This window comes from Oryctolagus cuniculus, chromosome 10, assembly GCF_964237555.1.
Source record: "Oryctolagus cuniculus chromosome 10, mOryCun1.1, whole genome shotgun sequence".
Taxonomy (NCBI): domain Eukaryota; kingdom Metazoa; phylum Chordata; class Mammalia; order Lagomorpha; family Leporidae; genus Oryctolagus; species Oryctolagus cuniculus.
The window spans coordinates 113,925,401-113,945,587 of NC_091441.1; the positions used below are offsets into that span (position 1 = coordinate 113,925,401).

The 20,187-nt window shown below is 49.9% G+C and overlaps 1 protein-coding gene across 4 annotated transcripts in view; it reads right to left on the bottom strand.

Moving 5' to 3' along the window:
• Positions 1-19,826, bottom strand: part of RBSN (rabenosyn, RAB effector) — a 29,742-nt gene extending 9,916 nt beyond the window's left edge. Inside the window, exons 1-7 of one of the 4 annotated variants that reach the window (XM_008260393.4) lie at positions 19,673-19,826; positions 16,013-16,327; positions 10,152-10,292; positions 4,909-5,009; positions 4,052-4,097; positions 3,773-3,934; positions 1,499-1,740 (exon numbers count right to left, since the gene is read on the bottom strand). In XM_008260393.4, coding sequence (XP_008258615.1) covers positions 1,499-1,740; positions 3,773-3,934; positions 4,052-4,097; positions 4,909-5,009; positions 10,152-10,292; positions 16,013-16,160 — 840 coding nt within the window. In that variant the 5' untranslated portion in view covers positions 16,161-16,327; positions 19,673-19,826. Of the gene's footprint in view, positions 1-1,498; positions 1,741-3,772; positions 3,935-4,051; positions 4,098-4,908; positions 5,010-10,151; positions 10,293-16,012; positions 16,328-19,438 lie in introns of all 4 variants that reach the window. The other 3 variants (XM_008260394.4, XM_002713039.4, XM_051851760.2) reach the window with 3 other exon arrangements.
• Positions 19,827-20,187: the final 361 nt, after the last annotated feature.

A 20,187-nucleotide genomic window follows, 5' to 3' on the forward strand; every position in this document is an offset into this window, starting at 1 on the left:
ATGAGATACCGGGGCGGGCACTGTGGCGTGATAGGTTAAGCTGCTTGGCAGGAGTGCTGGTTCAAGTCCAGCACCTCCACTTCCAATCCACCTTCCTGCTAATGTGCAGTGGATGGTGACCCAGGACCTTGGGTCCCTGCCATCCCTGTGGGGGATCTGGATGGAGTGCTTGGCTTTGGCACAGTCCAGCCCTGGCTGTTGCGGGCATTTGGGGAGCGAATCAGAGCATGGAAGAGCTCTGTCTCTCCCTCTCTGTCACTCTGCCTTTCAAATAAACAAATCTTAAAGGCACAGCATAAAGATAAATGACTTTGTTTTTAAAAATGAGATACCAGGAGCCGGGACTCTGGCACAGTGGGTTAAAGCCCTGGCCTGAAGCACTGGCATCCAATGTGGGCACCAGTTCTAGTCCCAGCTGCTCCTCTTCCAATCCAGCTCTCTGCTGTGGCCTGGGATAGCAGATATCCCAAGTCCTTGGGCCCCTGCACCCACGTGGGAGACCCAGAAGAAGCTCCTGGCTCCTGCCTTCGGATCGGTGCAGCTCTGGCCATTGCGGACATCTGGGGGAACGAACCAGCGGATGGAAGAACTCTCTCTGTGTCTCTACCTCTCTCTGTAACTTACAAATAAATAAAAATAAATCTTTTTTAAAAAAGCTACCAGGTCAGGAATTACATGCAAAGGATGGATAATGGCTCCATCTGCAGCATGGGTTCAATGAGCAACCAGCTTGAGGATTTCGTGGCTCCCCAACACGGCCACTCCGCCCTACAGCACCGCGGACAGTGGTCACCGAGTGATCGTATCAGATAAAGTATGCTCTTCCTCTGCTCGGGGTTCTGCAAAAGCAGCTGCTTTCCCCCACCCCTTCCCCAACCACAACCCTGCCCAGCACCCCGTCATGAGCTCACAGGTCTCCCCAGCCACTCAGGCAGAGCCACTCTCACTCCCAGCTGTTCTTTGCACACACTATTTCCTCCCACAGTCTGTATCTAATAAGGGGGCTGGGATCACCATTGCTAAGGAGTACTGGGGGTGTCTGAAGGGACTTAGAGAGGGATGCTGGCAGCCTCTAAGAGGAAACCTATAAAGCCTGGAAATCTGGAACACCTTCTCAAACTTTAGAGCTTCAAACTCCCAGAAAGTTTCCCAGGACTGGCTTCTGCCATCTCCAGCTTCTACCCTCCCCGGAGCAACCCACATGGCAACGGCCCCAACTCCCCTTCCCCCGGGCCTCCACCACAGTCCCCACCCCAAGCCCAGCTCTCAAGAAGGCAGGGACAGCTAAGGGCAGGAGTCTGCTGCAGCACTCACAGGGCTACTCTGACTCATTCAGGGCCCTGGCTGGGAAAGCACACCCTGGCCCTTCAGCAGGAAGGAGAAATGATTCGAATGAGCAGCCTCCCAGAGCGTTCTCAGGAACATGCAGGCCTGTGCACAAGCAGCAGCCACAGAGGCCACAGCGGCCACGGGTCAGCCCAAGAGCGCGCTCTGTCACCTCGTAGAGCTTCACAATCTCGGGCGTGTGCTCCTTCTCGTCGATCTGCCGCTCCCTCTTGAGCAGCGTGTCCTTGCAGTGCGTACAGCAGCGGATCCGGTCATCGTCCTTCTCATCCAGGACCGAGCTCACACTGCTCACGCTGCTGATGCTGCCCCGGCGGGAGCCGTGGACACTGTTGGGCGACTGGCTGGGGCTGGTGTGCGTGCTCAGGGAATCCTTGCTGGCACTGGTGAGCTTGTCTGTCAAAACCAAACACCGGCAGCCATGAGCCCCACTATATCCAATTAACCCTCCCCCCACAACTGAAGGCTCCCAGTCCACAGGCACTAGATCTGGGAACTGACACAGTCAAGTGCGTCCTGTGGTGAGAAGTACCTGCCTCTCTCCTTCCTGGGGTGGGACCTGGTGGTGAGAAAGGACTCCCGAGCCATGCAGACAAGATCCAAATGGCCCAGAAGGCTTGGAGGCCCACCCCTAACCTAGCCTTACCATTCACCCCACTCCTCCTTCTGCCCTGTGCCTCGGATACACCAAATTCTTCCATGAAACCACCCCAAGACATCCAGTGCCTACCCTCTCCAAAGCCCAGCTGAAAAGGCAGGTCCTCCAGGGACATCCGTCCTTCCGGTCAGTTCCCACCACACAGTGCACTTTGGAGCACTTCCCACTTTTCTCCCTGTACAACAGTCAGGGTGCACCCCAGAGCTGGCCAAGGAGCCTGTGTCACTCACTGCAGCTGCCCAATCGTCACTGGCCAATGAGCCAAGAGAAGGCAAACAGTGTCCACAGAATATAGCTTATGAAGTCTCAGGGACAGGAAGTGGTCTCAGGGAGAAAGGCAAAGTATTAAGGTGAAGTGGGCCTGGGGGATGTGAGAGTCGGCTAGAGACACGCCTGCTTCGGCCCCCCTCCTGTGGCCAGCAAAGTACCCAGAGTCAGCAGTACTCTCCAGGGTTACAATCCACCCCCGACAGCCCAGTGAGATCAACTTCAGCAACTTCTCAACAACCAGCTGAGATGCAAGTCTGCAGCATCCTGTTCCATCTAACCTTTGGAGCCTCCTTCCCACAATCCTCAACTCTGTTCTCACACTCCTCTCCTGGAGTCCATGTGTTCATCTACTCATCTGCCCCAGGGCCTTTAGATGTGCTCTCCACTCTAACCAGAATTCCTTCTTCTCCATCTTCTGAGCAGTCCTACTCACTGCTCAAGGTACTTCCCAAGTACCACCTCCCAACCAGAGCCCCATGTTCCCACTCTCCTGAGCCTCCCACAGTACTAGTACCTCCCACATTACAACATCACAGTCTCTTCCATTGGACAATGAGCTATCTGTGACTTTTATCCTGAAGGAAGGAACAGCCCATGGCTCATTTCACAAGATGCTCTTTTCAAAGATTCCTCTACAAGGGCTGGTGCTGTGACACAGTGGGCTAAGCTACCACCTGTGGTGCTGACATCCTATGTGGGCGCCGGTTCTAGTCCCGGCTGCTCCTCTGCTGATCCAGCTCTGGGCTTAGGGCCTGGGAAAGCACTGGAAGATGGCCCAAATTCTTGGGCCTCTGAACCCAAAAGGGAGGCCTGGAAGAAGCTCTTGGCTCCTGGCTTCAGATCAGCTCAGCTCTGGCCATTGTGGCCACCTGGACAGCGAAGCAGCAAATGGAAGACCTCTCTCTGTTAACTCAGCCTCTCAAATAAAATCTTTGAAGAAAAAAAAAAAGCTGCTTCTACCACTTCCAAGCAGAGCTGACAGAGTTGCTCAGCCTCTCCTGGGTGCCTCACTGCATAGACTCTGTTCAAAGCACTGATTTCTCTGTGGGTCTCTATCTCCTGCTAGATGCTAGACTCCATGGGAAAGGACAACTGAGGTGGGCTGGCGAGGACCCTGTGAGCCACGTCCAGCGGCAGCCAGTTTTTGTATGGCCTTCAAGTCAAGGACAGTTTTCACATTTTTAGAAGGGCGTTTGAAAAAAGAAGAAATGTCACAGGTGCCATACATGCCCCACAAAGCCTGAAATATTTACTGTCTAGTCCTTTTCAAAAACTGTTTGCCAACTCCTATTCCAAACCTCTGTATCCCGGCCCCTGGCACAGCACCGAGGCTGCCAGGGTTTCAGCAAACCAACATACGAGTTAGTGAAGAGTTAATGAATGAGTTAATGAAGAACCCACGGCCCACTCAGAAACAAAAAGGCCCAAAGTCCTAGTATTCGGCAAATACGCCAGTCCCAAGAGGACGCCAGGCTGCATGCCCACCACCACGTCACCTACTTGCAAAGGGAAGGCTGATGAGCTCCGTGCACTTCTTGCACATGATAGAGCCACAGAGGCGGCAGTGGTGGCGGCGGTTTCGGATGCTGAACTTACTCCCACAGTCTGGGCAGAAAGGGACGTCCTGGTCATTGACCCAAGGCACCACAGACTTTTCTATTGCTGCGGGAAGAACAAACCAAAAAGCAAGCCAACAAAGAAAGCACACCATTACAAAAAGAGATTTGGTCAGGAACAAAGATAAAAAAGAATGAATGTGAGAAAAAGTCCCAAAGTTACCTCGAATCTTTGCAGACTCAGTATTCGCTCTGTCAAATGCCGTGAGCTGAGCAGGAGAAAACAGGGCCATGTGGAATTAATCAGTGATAGCTGCAGTCATTCCACACTTTCCACTGCTGGCGTCTCATGTGTCTTCACCCCACAAAGCTCTAAAGCAAGTCTACCTGGGACACGGTATGATTTTTACATCTAGAAGACACCTTCCCTCCTACGACCCAATTCCAACCTCTATCACCAGTACTGTTTTGGAAATAACCCAGAACAGGCAGGGAAGGGGCAGGGGCCAGGACTGGAAGCAAAGGGAAATTCCCACCTCCCCACAGTCCTCCTGGACAATCCACAGGCCACATATTCCTGCCTGACAGGACATCCAGAGAGCTGTGCCTGTGGCTGCCCCAGGCCCACCACTCCCCATCCAGGTCACACACAGCAGCAATCACGGCTCTGCAGACACATTCTCACACCACAGGACCAGACGTCCCCGCACCGGACCCTGGCACTGGCTCAGCAGTCCCTCAGACCGGCTCTCCATCAGATGACATCACACTACACACGGCTGAGTGACAGTGCCTGGGACACCCAAAAGAGGAAGGCACAGAAGCTTCCAGAAGCCAAGTGGGCTTCACAGGAGGGAAAAGGGGAGCTGACGTGTGCTGAGTGTCAACCAGGGCCATTCCCGGCAGGGAAGCCAGCCGGGCCAGAACTGCTCACTGCGCCCTCCTTAATGCTCGGGCTATTTTCCCAACAGCCCCAGACGCATCTGACAAACTTGATACATGTTACAGAAATGTAGTTTTTCCACCCAGAAAATCTGTACTTGCAGAAAAAAAGAAGTATTTTAAAACAACAAAATTTACCTTCTCTAACCTGATTATTAATTTATTGACTTCAACAACATAGTGGTCAATTCGGGCAGCTCGATGCTTTTTGAAGTCAGAAAGCTGGCTTCTCACAGCACCTAGAACAAGGCAAGGCAGGAGAGGAGTGATGTGACCGCTGAGGGAGCCTCTCCACCGGGCTGCTGTCAGTGAATTTCAAAAACAAGCAGAAATGCTAGGACTTCAAAGTCTTAATACAAAGTCAAAATCTAAGAAAGCAACTGGAAGGAAATTTCTGAAATATTTACTACGTGCCCTTGGAGGCCACACAGTACAATACGAGGGGTCTTTGAACGCTGCAGGCAGGACCAGGACTCTGGAGCCAGCCAGTGCTCAAGCTGCAATTCTGTTGCACACTGTGTGACTTGGACAAACCACCTGGCCTCTATAACTCCATGTACTCATCTACAAAGTGGGACAATCAAACAGGCCACAAAGTGGGAATACCAAGTTTCTATTTCACAGGGCGTTTAGGAAGACTGAGTCAATTTTATAAAGCCCTCAGGATACTGACTGTATACGAATGCCTATTAAATAAAAGGACAGTAATGTTAGCAGTGATTTTTATTCTATTTTTCTGTACTTTGTAAAGTTGGTACAACATGATTTTTCATCAGAATAAAAACAATTCTCAGGGCCGGCGCTGTGGCGAAGGTTAATCCTCCGCCTGCAGTGCCGTCATCCCTTATGGGCGCTGGCTCTAGTCCCAGCTGCCCCTCTTCCAATCCAGTTCTCTGCTATGGCCTAGGAAAGCAGTAGAAGATGGCCCAAGTGCCTGGGCCCCTGTACCCGCATGGGAGACCGGGAAGAAGCTCCTGGCTCCTGGCTTCAGATCGGCGCAGCTCCAGCCATTGCAGCCATCTAGGGAGTGAACCAAAGGAAGAAAGACCTTTCTGTCTGTCTCACTGTCTGTAACTCTACCTCTCAAATATATAAATAAAAAATATTTCCAAAAAAAAATTTCTTCTCAAAATGGCCAAAAACATGGAAATGGTAACAGATGGCCTTGAAAGGAGCTACGTGAATTCCTACCTTCCTCAGTCCAGCAGCCAAATGACAAATGTGCAGGACAAATGCCCCGACACACATGGAACCATGCAGCTCACTACCCCGTAGCTCACTACCTGAAATACCCACTGCTCTATCGCACCTCTTCCAAACCCCAATGCGGCACGCTCCCTGACCCTACGCGCACTCACTGCACCTCCTCCTCAACGGTCAACTCTACATCTACTGGCTGACCCAAACATAGAATCTGTCATATGCCACATTCTTTTATGTTAAAAGATTACTTTTTTTAAGTTGACAAATAAAGAGTGTATGAGGGTGGGCTTTAGTGCAGCAGTGAAGTAACCATGTGGGACACCGGCATCCCACACTGGAGTGTCTGGCTCAATTCCTGACTCCCGGTGTGGCCTGCTAATGCACACCCTGGGGGGCAGCACATAATGGCTCATGTGGTTGTGTCCCTGACTCCAAAGTGGAAGCCCCAGACTGAGTTCCAGGCTCCCAGCTTTGGCCTGGCCCCGTTCTGGCTGCTGTAGGTATTTGAGGAGTAAACCAGTAGTCAGAGCACACCACCAGCAGTAAACCAGTAAACTATCTCTATACCTTTCAAATAAAACAATTTTTTGAAATTGTGGGGGCCCGGCACTGTGGCATAGCGGGTAAAGCTGTCGCCTGCAGTGCCACCATCCCATATGGGCACCAGTTCAAGTCCTGGCTGCTCCACTTCCAATCCAGCTCTCTGCTATGGCCTGGGAAAGAAGTAGAAGAGGACTCAAGTCCTTGGACCCCTGCACCTACATGGGAGACCCGGAAGAAGCTCCTGGCTCCTGGCTTTGGATTGGTGTAGCTCTGGCCATTGCAGTCAATTAGGGAGTGAACCAGCAATGGGAAACCTTTCTCTCTCTCTCTCTCTCTCTCTGCCTCTCCTTCTCTCTCTGTGTAACTCTGACTTTCAAATAAATAAATATAAATTTTTTAAAAAAATTGTGTACACAAGGAAATCTACAAAACGATCATGGAAAATGCATATTATGAAAAAACCATGCATGGATTTCAAAAAAATATTTTTGCTCCAAAATAAACTCATATTAGTTAATTTGCTACAACATGTCTGAAAAGGATCTAGTTTGAGACACTTAGAAAGATTTGCCATCAGTACAAAAAGCACCCTTTTGACAGCAACATGAATTCTCCTAAAATTAAAACAAGGACAAATATCAAATTTATGGTGAAGCTTGGGTGGAAAAATGGTGAAATTACTGGTGCTTTATGAAAAGTTTATGGGGACAAAGGCCCCACAAAATAGCAATTTACAAATGGATAATTCCGGGCCGGTGCCGTGGCTCACTTAGTTAATCCTCTGCCTGTGGCACTGGCATCCCATATGGGCACTGGATTCTGTCCCAGTTGCTCCTCTTCCAGTCCAGCTCTCTGCTGTGGCCTGGGAAGGCAGTGGAGGATGGCTCAAGTGTTTGGGCCCCTGCACCCCATGGGAGACCAGGAAGAAACACCTGGCTCCTGGCTTCGGATCGGTGCAGCACCGGCCGTAGCAGCCATTTTGGGGGTGAACCAACAGAGGGAAGACCTTTCTCTGTCTCTCTCTCTCACTGTCTATAACTCTACCTGTCAAATAAAAAGAAAAAAAGATGGATAATTCCTTTTAAGAAGGGACAACATGATATTGACAATAAAGCCCTCAGCAACAGACCACCCATGTCAATTTACAAGGGAAAAATTCATCTCACTTGCACTCTAACTGAAGAGGGTTGACATTTAACAGCTGAAACAGCTGCCAACCCCACAGACATCTCCGACAGTGCAACTAATACAATTCTGACTGAAAGATTAAAATGCAGCAAGCTTTCTGCACCTAGATAGCCACAGACAAGAGCAGAGCTTTCAATGGAAATTTTAAACAAGTGAGATCAAGATCCAGAAGCATTTCTACAAAGAACTGCAACAGGAGGTGAAACACAACTTTACCAGAATAGTCCTGAAGACAAAGCACAAACAATGGCTACCAAGAGGTACAAGTGATCCAACCAAAGCAGAAACAGAAGAGAACCAGTCAAGAGCAAAGACCACAGAAACACTTTTTGGAATGCCCAAAACATTCTGCCTGTTGACTCTGTGGAAGATCAAAGAATGACAACATCTACTTATTAAGAGAGTGTGCAGAGAAAAGTTGGCTAAAGCTTTAGCAGAAAAACACCCTGGAAAACATCCCGTCCTTCTCTACCATGACAATGCTCTTATTCATCGCTCTCATCAAACAGTGCAACTTCATGAGATTTTCAATGAGAAATCACAAGGTGTTCACCTTACAGTTCTGATCTGGCTCCTTCTGAATTCTTTTTGCTTCCTAATCTTAAGAAAATTTTTTTTTTTTTTTTTTGACAGGCAGAGTGGACAGTGAGAGAGAGAGAGACAGAGAGAAAGGTCTTCCTTTGCCGTTGGTTCACCCTCCAAGGGCTGCCGCGGCCAGTGCGCTGCGGCTGGCGCACCGCGCTGATCCGATGGCAGGAGCCAGGAGCCAGGTGCTTCTCCTGGTCTCCCATGGGGTGCAGGGCCCAAGCACTTGGGCCATCCTCCACTGCACTCCCTGGCCACAGCAAAGAGCTGGCCTGGAAGAGGGGCAACCGGGACTAGAACCTGGTGTGCCGGTGCCGCTAGGCGGAGGATTAGCCTAGTGAGCCGCGGCGCTGGCCTTAATCTTAAGAAATTTTTTAAAAAACAACCATTTTTCTTCAGGTAACAATGTATAAAAATACTTCATTGACATAGTTAGATTACCAGAACTCTTGGATCTTTAGGGATGGAAGAAATAGCTGGTATCATCACTTACAAAAGTATCTTGAATTTGATGGAACTTAGAGAATAAAATTTATACATTTTATTATTTTTAATTTCATTTTTCCATGACCTTTGTGAAGTTCCCTCATTTTTTTTTTTTTAAGATTCATTTTATCTATTTGAAAGACAGAGCTACAGAGAGAGGTAGAGACAGAGAAAGGGTTCTTTCATTCTCTGGTTCACTCCCCAAATGGCCTCATTGATTAGAGGTGAGCCAATCTGAAGCCAGGAGCCAGAAGCTTCTTCCGGGTCTCCCATGTGTACAGGGGCACATGGGTACAGGGGCCAAAGGACTTGGGCCATCCTCCAATGCTTTCCCAGGCCACAGCAGAGAGCTGGATCAGAATAGGAGCAGCCAGGACCAGAACTGGCGCCCATACAGGATGCCGGTACATCAGGCCAGGGCTTTAACCCACCGCGCCACAGTGCCGGCCCCGGGATGACTATAAACACTAACTCATCATGACATAGGTATACAGGATTATTTTTAAAGCAATTCCCCCCCTTTTCTCATCTAAAATGACACTTTCTGTAAAGTGGCACTGTAAGGACACGGTAGCTGACCCTAGGTACAAACCACTTCCTTTCTCTGAATCTCAGCTTTCTCACCCATAAATAGGGAATGAGCATCACTAGCCACTCTGTGTGCCGAGGACTCTGTGAAAGGTGAACAAGATCTTGAACATGAAAGAATAATACAGCACTAAGAAGGAATGACTATTTATCCATTTCATAGCCAGAAAGTATTTTATTATATTAATGATTCTTATCATTCAACAGTTAAATGATATATGATTATTTAGTGCAGTGTGTGGTGTGATCTTTTTGATAACATCTTTATTTAGACCTAATCCACACACCTACAATTCACCTTTTAAGATATACAAATTCAATGGATTTAACCATATTAATAGAACAGCACATCACAGTAAATTTTAGAACATTTTCATCACCCTAAAATGATGATCACTTTGAAAGTAAATAGATGGTGCCATAACCATGCATTTTAGAAAAGTATGTCTCTCCCTAGTCAACAATGTCCCGGGTGAGAGTAGACAGCCCAGCAATGGAGCCAGCCCAGGCTGATGTCAGAGACCTGGAATCACACCCCACGTGTGCAGATCACCATCTGTTTGACCCCAGGCAGGTTCTCGTGGGGTGCAGTGAAGAATCAATGAGAGCACCCGTATATAGTGGTGAACAGCACTGACAGAGCACACGCACACCTCCTTCTTTTCCAGTCCCTCATTTCTCAACGTGGTTCTTGAGAAGGTTAGGCCACTTTGATTTATGCTGCTTCCTCAACCACTTCTTAAAACACTACGTAGCACAAGGTAGCCAGAATGAAATGATTTTCTTACCAAGTTCTTGGGGTTCCCACATGTAAGGATCAACCCCTCCATAGCTGAAAGACTCATATCCTTGGGTCCCTGATTCTGCTCGATCATCACCTTCTCGTTTCAACAACTTGTTCTTTGCTTTCTTAGCCTTCTGGACAAGACCTTTAAACATACAACACAAATGATCCTGTTTAGAACACCCATAACAAGTCAAGGGAAATCTCAAAAACAATAATTGATGGACTACATGTCCTTTGTTTAAAAAAATGTACAAGAAATACTTGGATCCCAAATGAAATGCAACAATAAATATCTAAACACTCTATTACAAATACCACAGAGCTAATAGTCAGTATGAGCATTAGGATTGTTTATGTGGCCAATATATAGGCTTACTATTACACTTTTTTTAAAATATTTATTTCTTTATCTGAAAGTCAGGAGCCAGGGTTGTGACAGAGCAAATTAAGCATCTGTCTGCGACACCAGCATCCCATTTGGGTGCCGGTTTGAGAACTGGCTGCTCTACTTTCAATCCAGCTCCTGAATGGTCCAAGAGCTTGGGCCTGCTACCCACGTGGGAGACCTGCAAGAAGCTTGTGGCTCCCGGCTTCAGCCTGGCCCAGTCCCGGCTGTTGCAGCCATCTATAACTCTGACCTTCCTTCCTTCCTTCCTTTTTTCTAGGACTTATTTACTTATTTGCAAGTCAGAGTTTCAGACAGAGGACTAGAATCAGATATCTTCCACTCACTGGTTCACTCCCCAAATGGCCGCAATAGCAGGGACAGGGCCAGGCTGAAGCCAGGAGTCAGGAGCTTCCTTCAGGTCTCCCACGTGGGTAGCAGGAGCCCACTTGGGCCATCTTCTGCTGCTTTTCCCAGGCCATTAGCATGGAGCTGGATCAGAAGTGGAGCAGCAGGACTCAATCCAGTGCCCATATGGGATGTCAGCATTGTAGGTGGCATCTTTATCACTACACTGCAACACTGGCCTTTCACTGCCTAATTTAAGAGCCCAATGAAATACAAGTGTTAAAACTAAATGCAATGCGGCCGGCGCCGTGGCTCAATAGGCTAATCCTCCACCTTGCGGCGCCGGCACACCAGGTTCTAGTCCCGGTCGGGGCGCCAAATTCTGTCCCGGTTGCCCCTCTTCCAGGCCAGCTCTCTGCTGTGGCCGGGGAGTGCAGTGGAGGATGGCCCAAGTGCTTGGGCCCTGCACCCCATGGGAGACCAGGATAAGTACCTGGCTCCTGCCATCGGATCAGCGCGGTGCGCCGGCCGCAGCGGCCATTGGAGGGTGAACCAACGGCAAAAGGAAGACCTTTCTCTCTGTCTCTCTCTCTCTCACTATCCACTCTGCCTGTTAAAAAAAAAAAATTAAAAAAAAACCTAAATGCAATGATGGAACCAGGGTGATGAAAGTGTTCTTTTCCTGTCTCTTAATTGGGATGGTGGTTATATGAGTATTCACGTTTGTCAAAACTTACTGTACACTGAAAAACTCATGTATAGGTGCCAGTGTCATTGAGCAGCAAGTTAAGCCACCATTTGTGACACTGGAATCCCGTACTGGGGTGCCTGCCTGTGTGCTGGCTGGTCCACTTCCACTCCAGCTTTCTGCTCATGTACTGGGATGGCAGAGAAGATGGATGGCTGCCACACATGTGGGAGATGCGGATGGAGTTCCTGGCTCCAAAGCTGGCTGTTGCAGCCATTTAGGGAGTGAGCCGGCAGATGCAAGATTTTTCTCCATTTCTCTCTCTACTCCCACCCACTCTGCGTCACAGTGGCTTTCAAATAAGTTCATAAACTCTTTTATAAACTTATATATAAACTTCTCAATTAAAATAAAAAATTTTTAATCAAATTCAATGGTGCTAATTTATTTACCCTTGATATTCACAAGTAAACACTTCTCATTTCTCGAGAGCCCTGGACAGGTGTTCTCCATAATCTACAATTGGACACAGAGCTTTTCTTTGCTCCATAGCTGCTTACCTGCTTACTGAAGATAAAGGTGATAATATTTACAAAAGCTTCAAGAAATACATATATCTGCAACCTAACACAAAGAGAACCAGGCTAGCAAGAAAATGAACATCTCCTGGACCGAGTCACTGTGGGAACCAGGCACAATGAAAGACATCTTCAAACACACTGTATAGTTCATTGCTCACAACTTCCAAAGGCAAGGCACAGCCCTGCCTACAAAGGAGGAAATGACAGCAAAGATGGAGAGAAACATGCTTCACTCAGGATCAGGAATCTCAGACACAAGAGGGCTGGAAGTGGACACCTCCCACTACTGTAACAAGAGCCCAGCTCCCCCACAGCTAGCACTGATTCACGAATGAGGCTTCTGCAGAACAGAGTTCTGCCACCTGTGCTGCGGTTCTGCAGGACCACAGTTAAAACGCAACAATCAACTGGCAAGGAATACAAAATAATTCTCAGTTCTAAACTGCTCTATCACTGGTGTCCTTAAGTCCTGGGTGACTGCTATCCCTTTCTGCCAAGGGTATCTGTGACATCATTCACAGCCTGTACAAAATTATCAACTTAAAAATTAGCCTGCAATAGGTTCATTGATTTTGAGTCCCACATGTGGTTGCCTTGGCAGGCAAAGGACAAAATGATTTCACCAGCTCAACGTTCCCCATCCCTGTAAAACTCTAGTACAAAATATCACATTTAATCCAAAATGTCATTAACATCTAATATCAATACCTCATAGCCGGCGCCGCGGCTCACTAGGCTAATCCTCCGCCTTGTGGCACCGGCACACCGGGTTCTAGTCCCGGTCGGGGCGCCGGATTCTGTCCCGGTTGCCCCTCTTCCAGGCCAGCCCTCTGCTGTGGCCAGGGAGTGCAGTGGAGGATGGCCCAAGTGCTTGGGCCCTGCACCCCATGGGAGACCAGGATGAGTACCTGGCTCCTGCCATCGGATCAGCACAGTGCGCCGGCCACGGCGGCCATTGGAGGGTGAACCAACGGCAAAAGGAAGATCTTTCTCTCTGTCTCTCTCTCTCACTGTCCACTCTGCCTGTCAAAAATAAAAAAAATAAAAAAATAAAAAAAAATCTCGTAGAGTTCTCATGACTCTGAAATGTCCTCTGACTTGAATGACATTAAAAATAATCCAGAGCTTTTATTTATTTTTTTCCACAGCTTTTCAAAACCCTAAGTAAATGCAGACATGGTGGCACGGGGTGGGGACTAGCAGGAAGGGAGTGGGAATGAGATAGGTGGGTCTTTGTCAGTCACCCCAATACATAAATTCTTAGACTATCAGCCACTGCAGGATGGTTTTTTGCAACTGGAAAAATGCCAGACCTAAGGCACACCCTTGGGAGCCTGTTAAAGTAGTCTTTTCCAACAACAGGGAAGAGGGAACTGCGGATGTGAACAAAGGGTCTAGCAGACAGGAAACACCAGTTAGCAAACAATTCCTTTTTGCAAACAAGACTAAACCGTGTCAAGTTAAACAGGCAGTCTATGCATTTAGCCACTCTGGAAGATATACAAAAAACTGCCTGGCAGCGTTCCCAGCCTGGGTGTAACCCTTCCAGAGGGGGCCAATTAACAAACCCCAAAGCACACATTCAAAGAAACAGAAAGCAGAAGCTACAAATAATTTTCAACCAGATTTCCCCTACTTACTGTAAATGGGCTACACCATGGCTGAACCAGGACTGGACTCATATCCATGGGCCACTTCTTTTTTTTTTTTTTTTTTTTGACAGGAAGAGTTAGACAGTGAGAGAGACAGAGACAGACAGAAAGGTCTTCCTTTTGCCGGCGGTTCACTCCTCAAGTGGCCACTACAGCCAGTGTGTTGCGGCCGGCGCACTGCGCCCATTCGAAGCCAGGAGCCAGGTGCTTCCTCCTGGTCTCCCATGCGGGTGCAGGGCCCAAGGACCTGGGCCATCCTTCACTGCACTCCCAGGCCACAGCAGAGAGCTAGACTGGAAGAGGAGCCACCGACCGGGACTAGAACCTGGGGTGCCGGCACCACAGGCGGAGGATTAGCCTAGTAAGCCACGGCGCTGGCCCATGGGCCACTTCTTCGTGACCATTCATCAGCTCATCTTTTCTTAATGCCTTCGAAACCTGATGCCACAGTTTGCTCTTCTGGGTTTAATTTTTCACTTGCCTAAAACTATCAATGTCATAAGATTTCTGAGAACCAAAAGACCAAGGGAGAAGTGATCTGCTTTTGAAGGACTTTTCAAAAGTCTTTGATGTCAATCTTTTTTTTTTTTTGGGGGGGGACAGGCAGAGTAGATAGTGAGAGAGAGAGAGAGACAGAGAGAAAGGTCTTCCTTTTTGCTGTTGGTTCACCCTCCAATGGACGCCGCGGCCGGAATGCTGCGGCCGGCGCACCGTGCTGATCCGATGGCAGGAGCCAGGTATTTATCCTGGTCTCCGGTGGGGTGCACTTTTAAAAAGGCCATTGAGGCACTCTGCAGACATTCTCTGACCTGTCGACCACCAGCACCACCGGTCTGAGGGATGGCGTGCTATACAACACAGGTCAGTTGCCACTAGGACTGGAAGCTCATTAAAAACCATGGCAGCCCTTCACTTGTAAGGAAGCTTTCATAATCAAGCCGGGTTTTACCTTTCTCCCCAGAAGCTGTAATGCGTGCTGTGAATGGAATGTGCACAGAGCCTCAGCCCCAGCGCTGCCCCATGGAAAGAGAAGGTGGGCTCAGAGGTGATCGACGACCTGGGATGCAGGGCTAGCTCTGCCAAGTCACCTCAGAAGCCTCCTCACTGTAAAATCAGACCACCACAGTCCCCCATGGTTGCTGGTAGTCAAATGAAATCACAGTGTTGTGAGAGAAACTCTGAAAACTATGTAAACACAGGTTTTGGGGGGTTTTGCTTCCCACCAGTCAAGGCTCTGCTCCAGCCTTACAGTCAGAAGTCGCTTTGATAATCAAAGTCCTCAGGAGTCCAGAAATGTTTGACTCTGTCGTGTCTGTGGATGGATGTTTCCAGCAATTCTTTTTTCCTAGAGATCTGAAGTGGACTCCAGGGACAACTATGTGATTACAAGGTGCACATGACTCCTAAGTTTGGAGGCCACTTCAGAATACCACTTAGGATCATTTCTTTCTCTCCCACCCAACCAAGATGGTGAATATAGCACCCAAGTTTTTGGAATCTCCCAACCTCAGAAATGCTGCCAAGTGTGACAAGCAAGTCGGCTAAATAAGCACAAAACAAAATTCCACAGGAGAAGCATCTTAGTTGGAAGTTCAAAACTAAAGTGTAGAAAATAGAATAAACACACATATAGTCAAATTCTGAAAAATTTTTCCTACAATTTTCTAAGACCTGAGCCCTTGGAAGCTCAAAAACCAAGGTTTAATTTTGGGGTTTTTTAAACCACTGCGTTTCCTGGACTGTAGACAGCAAGGTCCACCTGGGGTAGGAATGATGGTGGGAGGCTTAAACTCGTGACAGGCCAACAGGTACACAATGTGCTTCCACTTTCAAGGCAAAAGAAAGCAATTCCTCTCCAAACCCTCGTAACCCTGGTTAACAAAACTAGAATTGTCTAGCGAGAGACAGGAGATCACAGTGACTACATTCACTACACTCAAAATCAGGCTCTGCCTCACACGTGCCCGTAGCCTAGTTATCTAATCTTTCCGTGTCTGAGACTCCTACCCACACAGCTACTGTGAAGATTAAAGGAAATAAATACACGGGGAGATTGGAACCATGCCTGGCACAGGGCAAGGGCCAGACATCTGCTTGTTACTATTACCACGCTCCTGCTCCAGCAGCAACACGGAGGCGGATGGAAACCATCCCATGAATTCAAGCTCTCGCTCCCGTAAAGGCACAGGCAAGACCCTCGCCTCTTACTTTTAATCTGCCCTCTGACATCGCGGTCCTCGCCCGAGTGCTCTTCCTCGTAATGGGACTGAAGCTGATAGAACGACTGCAGGTCCTTCAGGCACAGGGGGCAGAGGAAGCCCTCCCTCACTTCTCCCGGGTCATCCAAAGAGGCCATGGCAGCGCCCCTCTCAGCTCTGGGAAGGCAGCGGCCTCATGCCAACAGTCAGCGTGGGTCCTCCCCAGGCTCCCGCGGCGTTAACTTAGCCGAGCCATACACGCGTGACGGGGAAGTGGCCTCATCATGGCCCTGGCTGAGGTTTCCTCTCTGCAGGAGCAGGAGCCCTAAGAAAGAAAGAAAGAAAAGCCAATTCAGGAAATTTAGCAACAACTGAGGACTCTTTTTCTTTTTTTCAGTTTCAACAAGGATACTCAGTGTTTGTTTGGTATAAGTTGGAGAGAACAAACTGTTTCCCAAATCCTTACACTAAGCAAACCTAAGACACGAGAACATCACCAGAAAACAGCAACTACATAGACGCTTGAAGACAAAAAAACTCAGCATCAAGGCACTTGTTATACTCACGCCAAATAATGCACTTTTATTTATTTATTTATTTGACAGGTAGAGTTATACACAGTGAGAGAAAGAGACACAGAGAAAGGTCTTCCCTCCGTTGGTTCACTCCCCAAATGGCCGCCACGGCTGGCACTGCATCAATCCGAAGCCAAGGAGCCAGGTGCTTCTCCCCGGTCTCCCATGCAGGTGCAGGGCCCAAGCACTCGGGCCATCCTCCACTGCACTCCCGGGCCACAGCAGAGAGCTGGACTGGAAGAGGAGCAACCGGGACTAGAACCCGGCACCCATATGGGATGCCAGCACCGCAGGCGGAGGATTAACCAAGTGAGCCACGGCGCCGGCCCCATGCACTTTCTTAATCCGCAAGCATTTTAGCAGCTGGAGAAGAGTCGTACGTAGTTATCAACAAGCAGAAGTTTTTATTTGACTCTACACCTTGATCATTTGTTTGGATACTAGTAAGATATCTTTCTTAAATACGGGGATGGGTGTTTGGCGCGGTGGTTAAGATGAGCCTGGCGTGCCTGGATCTGAGCCCCAACTCTGCTTGCAACTCCATATTGCTGCTCATGTGCACCCTGGGGTCCAGCAGGTGATGGTGAGGGCACTCGGGACCCGGTCAATCTGGATTGAGCTCCAGGCTCTTGGCTTCAGCTGGGCCTTCCCCCAGGTCTTTCAGGCATTTGGGGAGTGAACCAGCAGATAGAAGATACTTGTCAGTCACTCTGCCTTCCAAATAAGTAAATAAATATTCTAGAAGTAAATAAAAAAGCATTTTAAAAAGTGTCTGGTATAATGAAACAAAGCTCCCAGCCATATTCTAAGGAGGAATATCGATATCTGATAATCAAAAGGAAAATCCATTTTGCATTTTATATTTGTAGAGTCCTGTCTCTCCAGGCTCACTAGATTTTATAAACCAGTGAACGAGCTGAACCACAAACCTGAGGCTCTCACTGTTTCACAAGTGAAAGATTTGAGACGGGCACTTGGCCTAGCTGTTAAGACCCCCCCCATCCCATATTAGAGCGCACAGGTCTGATGCCCACATCTGGCTCCTGAGCCGTTTCCTGCTACTGCAGATCCTAGGAGGCAGGAGCTCAAGTAAGTTGGTTCCTGCCACTCACTGGAAAACCCAGCCTGAGTATTCTGCTCCCAGCTTCCGTGCTAACCCAGGACGCCGCGGGCACTGGGGAATGCACCACATATAGATGATAGCTCGCTCTCTTCTCTTTCTGTGCCTCTCTAATAAATACATTAGTGAATTAGCTAATTTTTAAAAACATTTGTTTATTTTATTTGAAAGGCAGAGTTAGAGAGAGAGAGAAGGGGGAAGAGAGAGAGAGATGTTTCATCTGCTGGGGCACTCCCCAGATGGCCACAACTGCCAGGGCTGGGTCAAGTCGGAGCCAGGAGCCTGGAACTTCACTTTGGGTCTCCCATGTGGGTGCAGGACCACCCAAACACAACAGCAGGGAGGGAGTTAGATCAAAAGTGAAGCAGGCACTGGCACTGTGGCAGGGCTGGTAAAGCCGCCACCTGCAGTGCCGGCATCGCATATGGGCATCGGCTGGAGACTGGGCTGCTCCACCTCCGATCCAGCTCTCTGCTATGCCCTGGGAAAGCAACAGAAGATGGCCCAAGTCCTTGGGCCCCTGCACCTGCATGGGAGACCCAGAAGAAACTCCTGGCTCCTAGCTTTGGACTGGCACAGCTCTGGCCATTGCAGCCATTTGGGGAGTGAACCAGTGGATGGAAGACATCTCTCTCTCTCTCTCTCTCTCTCTCTCTCCCTCTCTCCCTCCCCCACCCCCGCCACCCCGCCCTTCTCTCTCTCTGTAACTCTGCCTTTCAAATAAATAAATCTTTAAAAAAAAAAAAAAAAAGTGAAGCAGTCAGGACAGGAACTGGCAAACCATATGGGATGCTGGCCTCAAAGGTAGTGGCATAACCGACCACGCCACAAAGCTGGTCCCTGAACTCGCTAACTAAAAAATAAACAAAGACTCAGTGCCTGCCTATTTTAAGGCTTGTAAAGTTACACTTCAGGTCCCCCTGGGCCGTGGCAAAGTCACGTCCAGTGTCACCTCAGGAAGACTCTCAGCCGCAGGGGGCGTGCAAACAGAACCAGTCCACAAGAGCGGGCAAATTTCTGCTCAAGACCCTGTGTAAGCGACAAGAGTGACCCTCAGCTCTGACCGGACCGAGCCGGGCCCCTGGGAAGACAGACAAACCCAGCGGCCGTTTATGCGGGTGGCCACTGAACTGGCAGCTCCAGGACGCGCTCTCCCCAGCGGCGGCTCTGCCCTGGGCGGCTCCCCTCCTTGTCCGCCCTCGCCCCTCCAAAGCAAACACACAGCCCGCGGCACCCCTGCCGCACGCTCAGCCCTCATTCTGCTGCCCAAATCTCACTTTCTCAACCCGTCACCCCTACTCCCAGCCTCCTCCGAGCCAGCACGATGCTCCTCACGGTGCCTGCTCCAATTGACACTCGCTCGTGCACGCGCCAAAATCAGCTAAGGCTGTCAGCGTCCCGGGGGCACAGCCTCCACCTGTTACCCCAGACCCCCATGGGCTAGCCCAGGACTTGCCGCACAACAAGAGGCCCACAAAAAAGCTCAGTGAATGAATGAATGAACTCTAAAATCGCACAACCAAACGGTGACCCACAGAGAAACCTACCCCACACCACCAAACCGGACCGCACATGCGTGACTGAACACATATGCAATCCGCTCACAGCCTGAATTACGTTAAAAATAAAAATATAGAACCGACACGGCCTGCAGCGTCCGGCACGCAAGCCACATCCCGCGGCCGCACAGCGCCACGGCCCCCACAAGCTCACGCACACCCCGCATAGCCACAACGCGCACCTCTCCGGCCCGGGGGAGCGGGCACCACAGACGCCGCACAAACCGAGGACACGAATGCCGAGACCGCACTGCCACTCCGGTGAAGCCACCAAACCGCAGAGCCCGAGCGTCCCCCGCACTCACAAGCGACTCGCAAGGCCCGAAAACCAAGCTCACACCGCACACGTCCCACGCCCGCACAGCCGCCCGTCTCCTGCGCCCCCAGCCCCTCAGGCCGGGCCTGGGGCTCTGTACCCCGTCGGGCTCCCGCGGGCACGCAGGGCTGTCGCGTCCTCGGGCCCGGGCTCTGGGCCTCCGCGGTCCCTCACACAACCCCGTCCGCCATCTCCATCGGCTGCTCGGCGCTCGGCAGGCGCGCCTGCGGCGGCGGCGCCCACAGAAGCAGACAGGCTGACAGACGCCCGTCGAGCGCCGAGTCTTCGAGCGCGCGAAGGGGGCTGGAACTTGAGCGATGCTGCTGCGCAGGCGCAGCAAGAACGGGGCGGGGCGAAGGAGGGCCTTGGTAATTCTACAAAGCCGCGCCGCGGGAGAGCAGGTGCGCCCACCGCCCCATTGTACAGATGGGCCGACTGAGGCCCACGGTTCTTAGACTCCCGACCGCTATGCGCAGAGTAAGGCAGCCAAGGAGCTTTTAACTTCTCCTGCCATACTCAAAACTCCAGTTCTAGGGTCAGTTGCATTCTCTGAAAAGCTACGTGGAGGACGTGGAGACCCAGTATGGAACCACGCGAGAGTAGGGACTTGGAAGG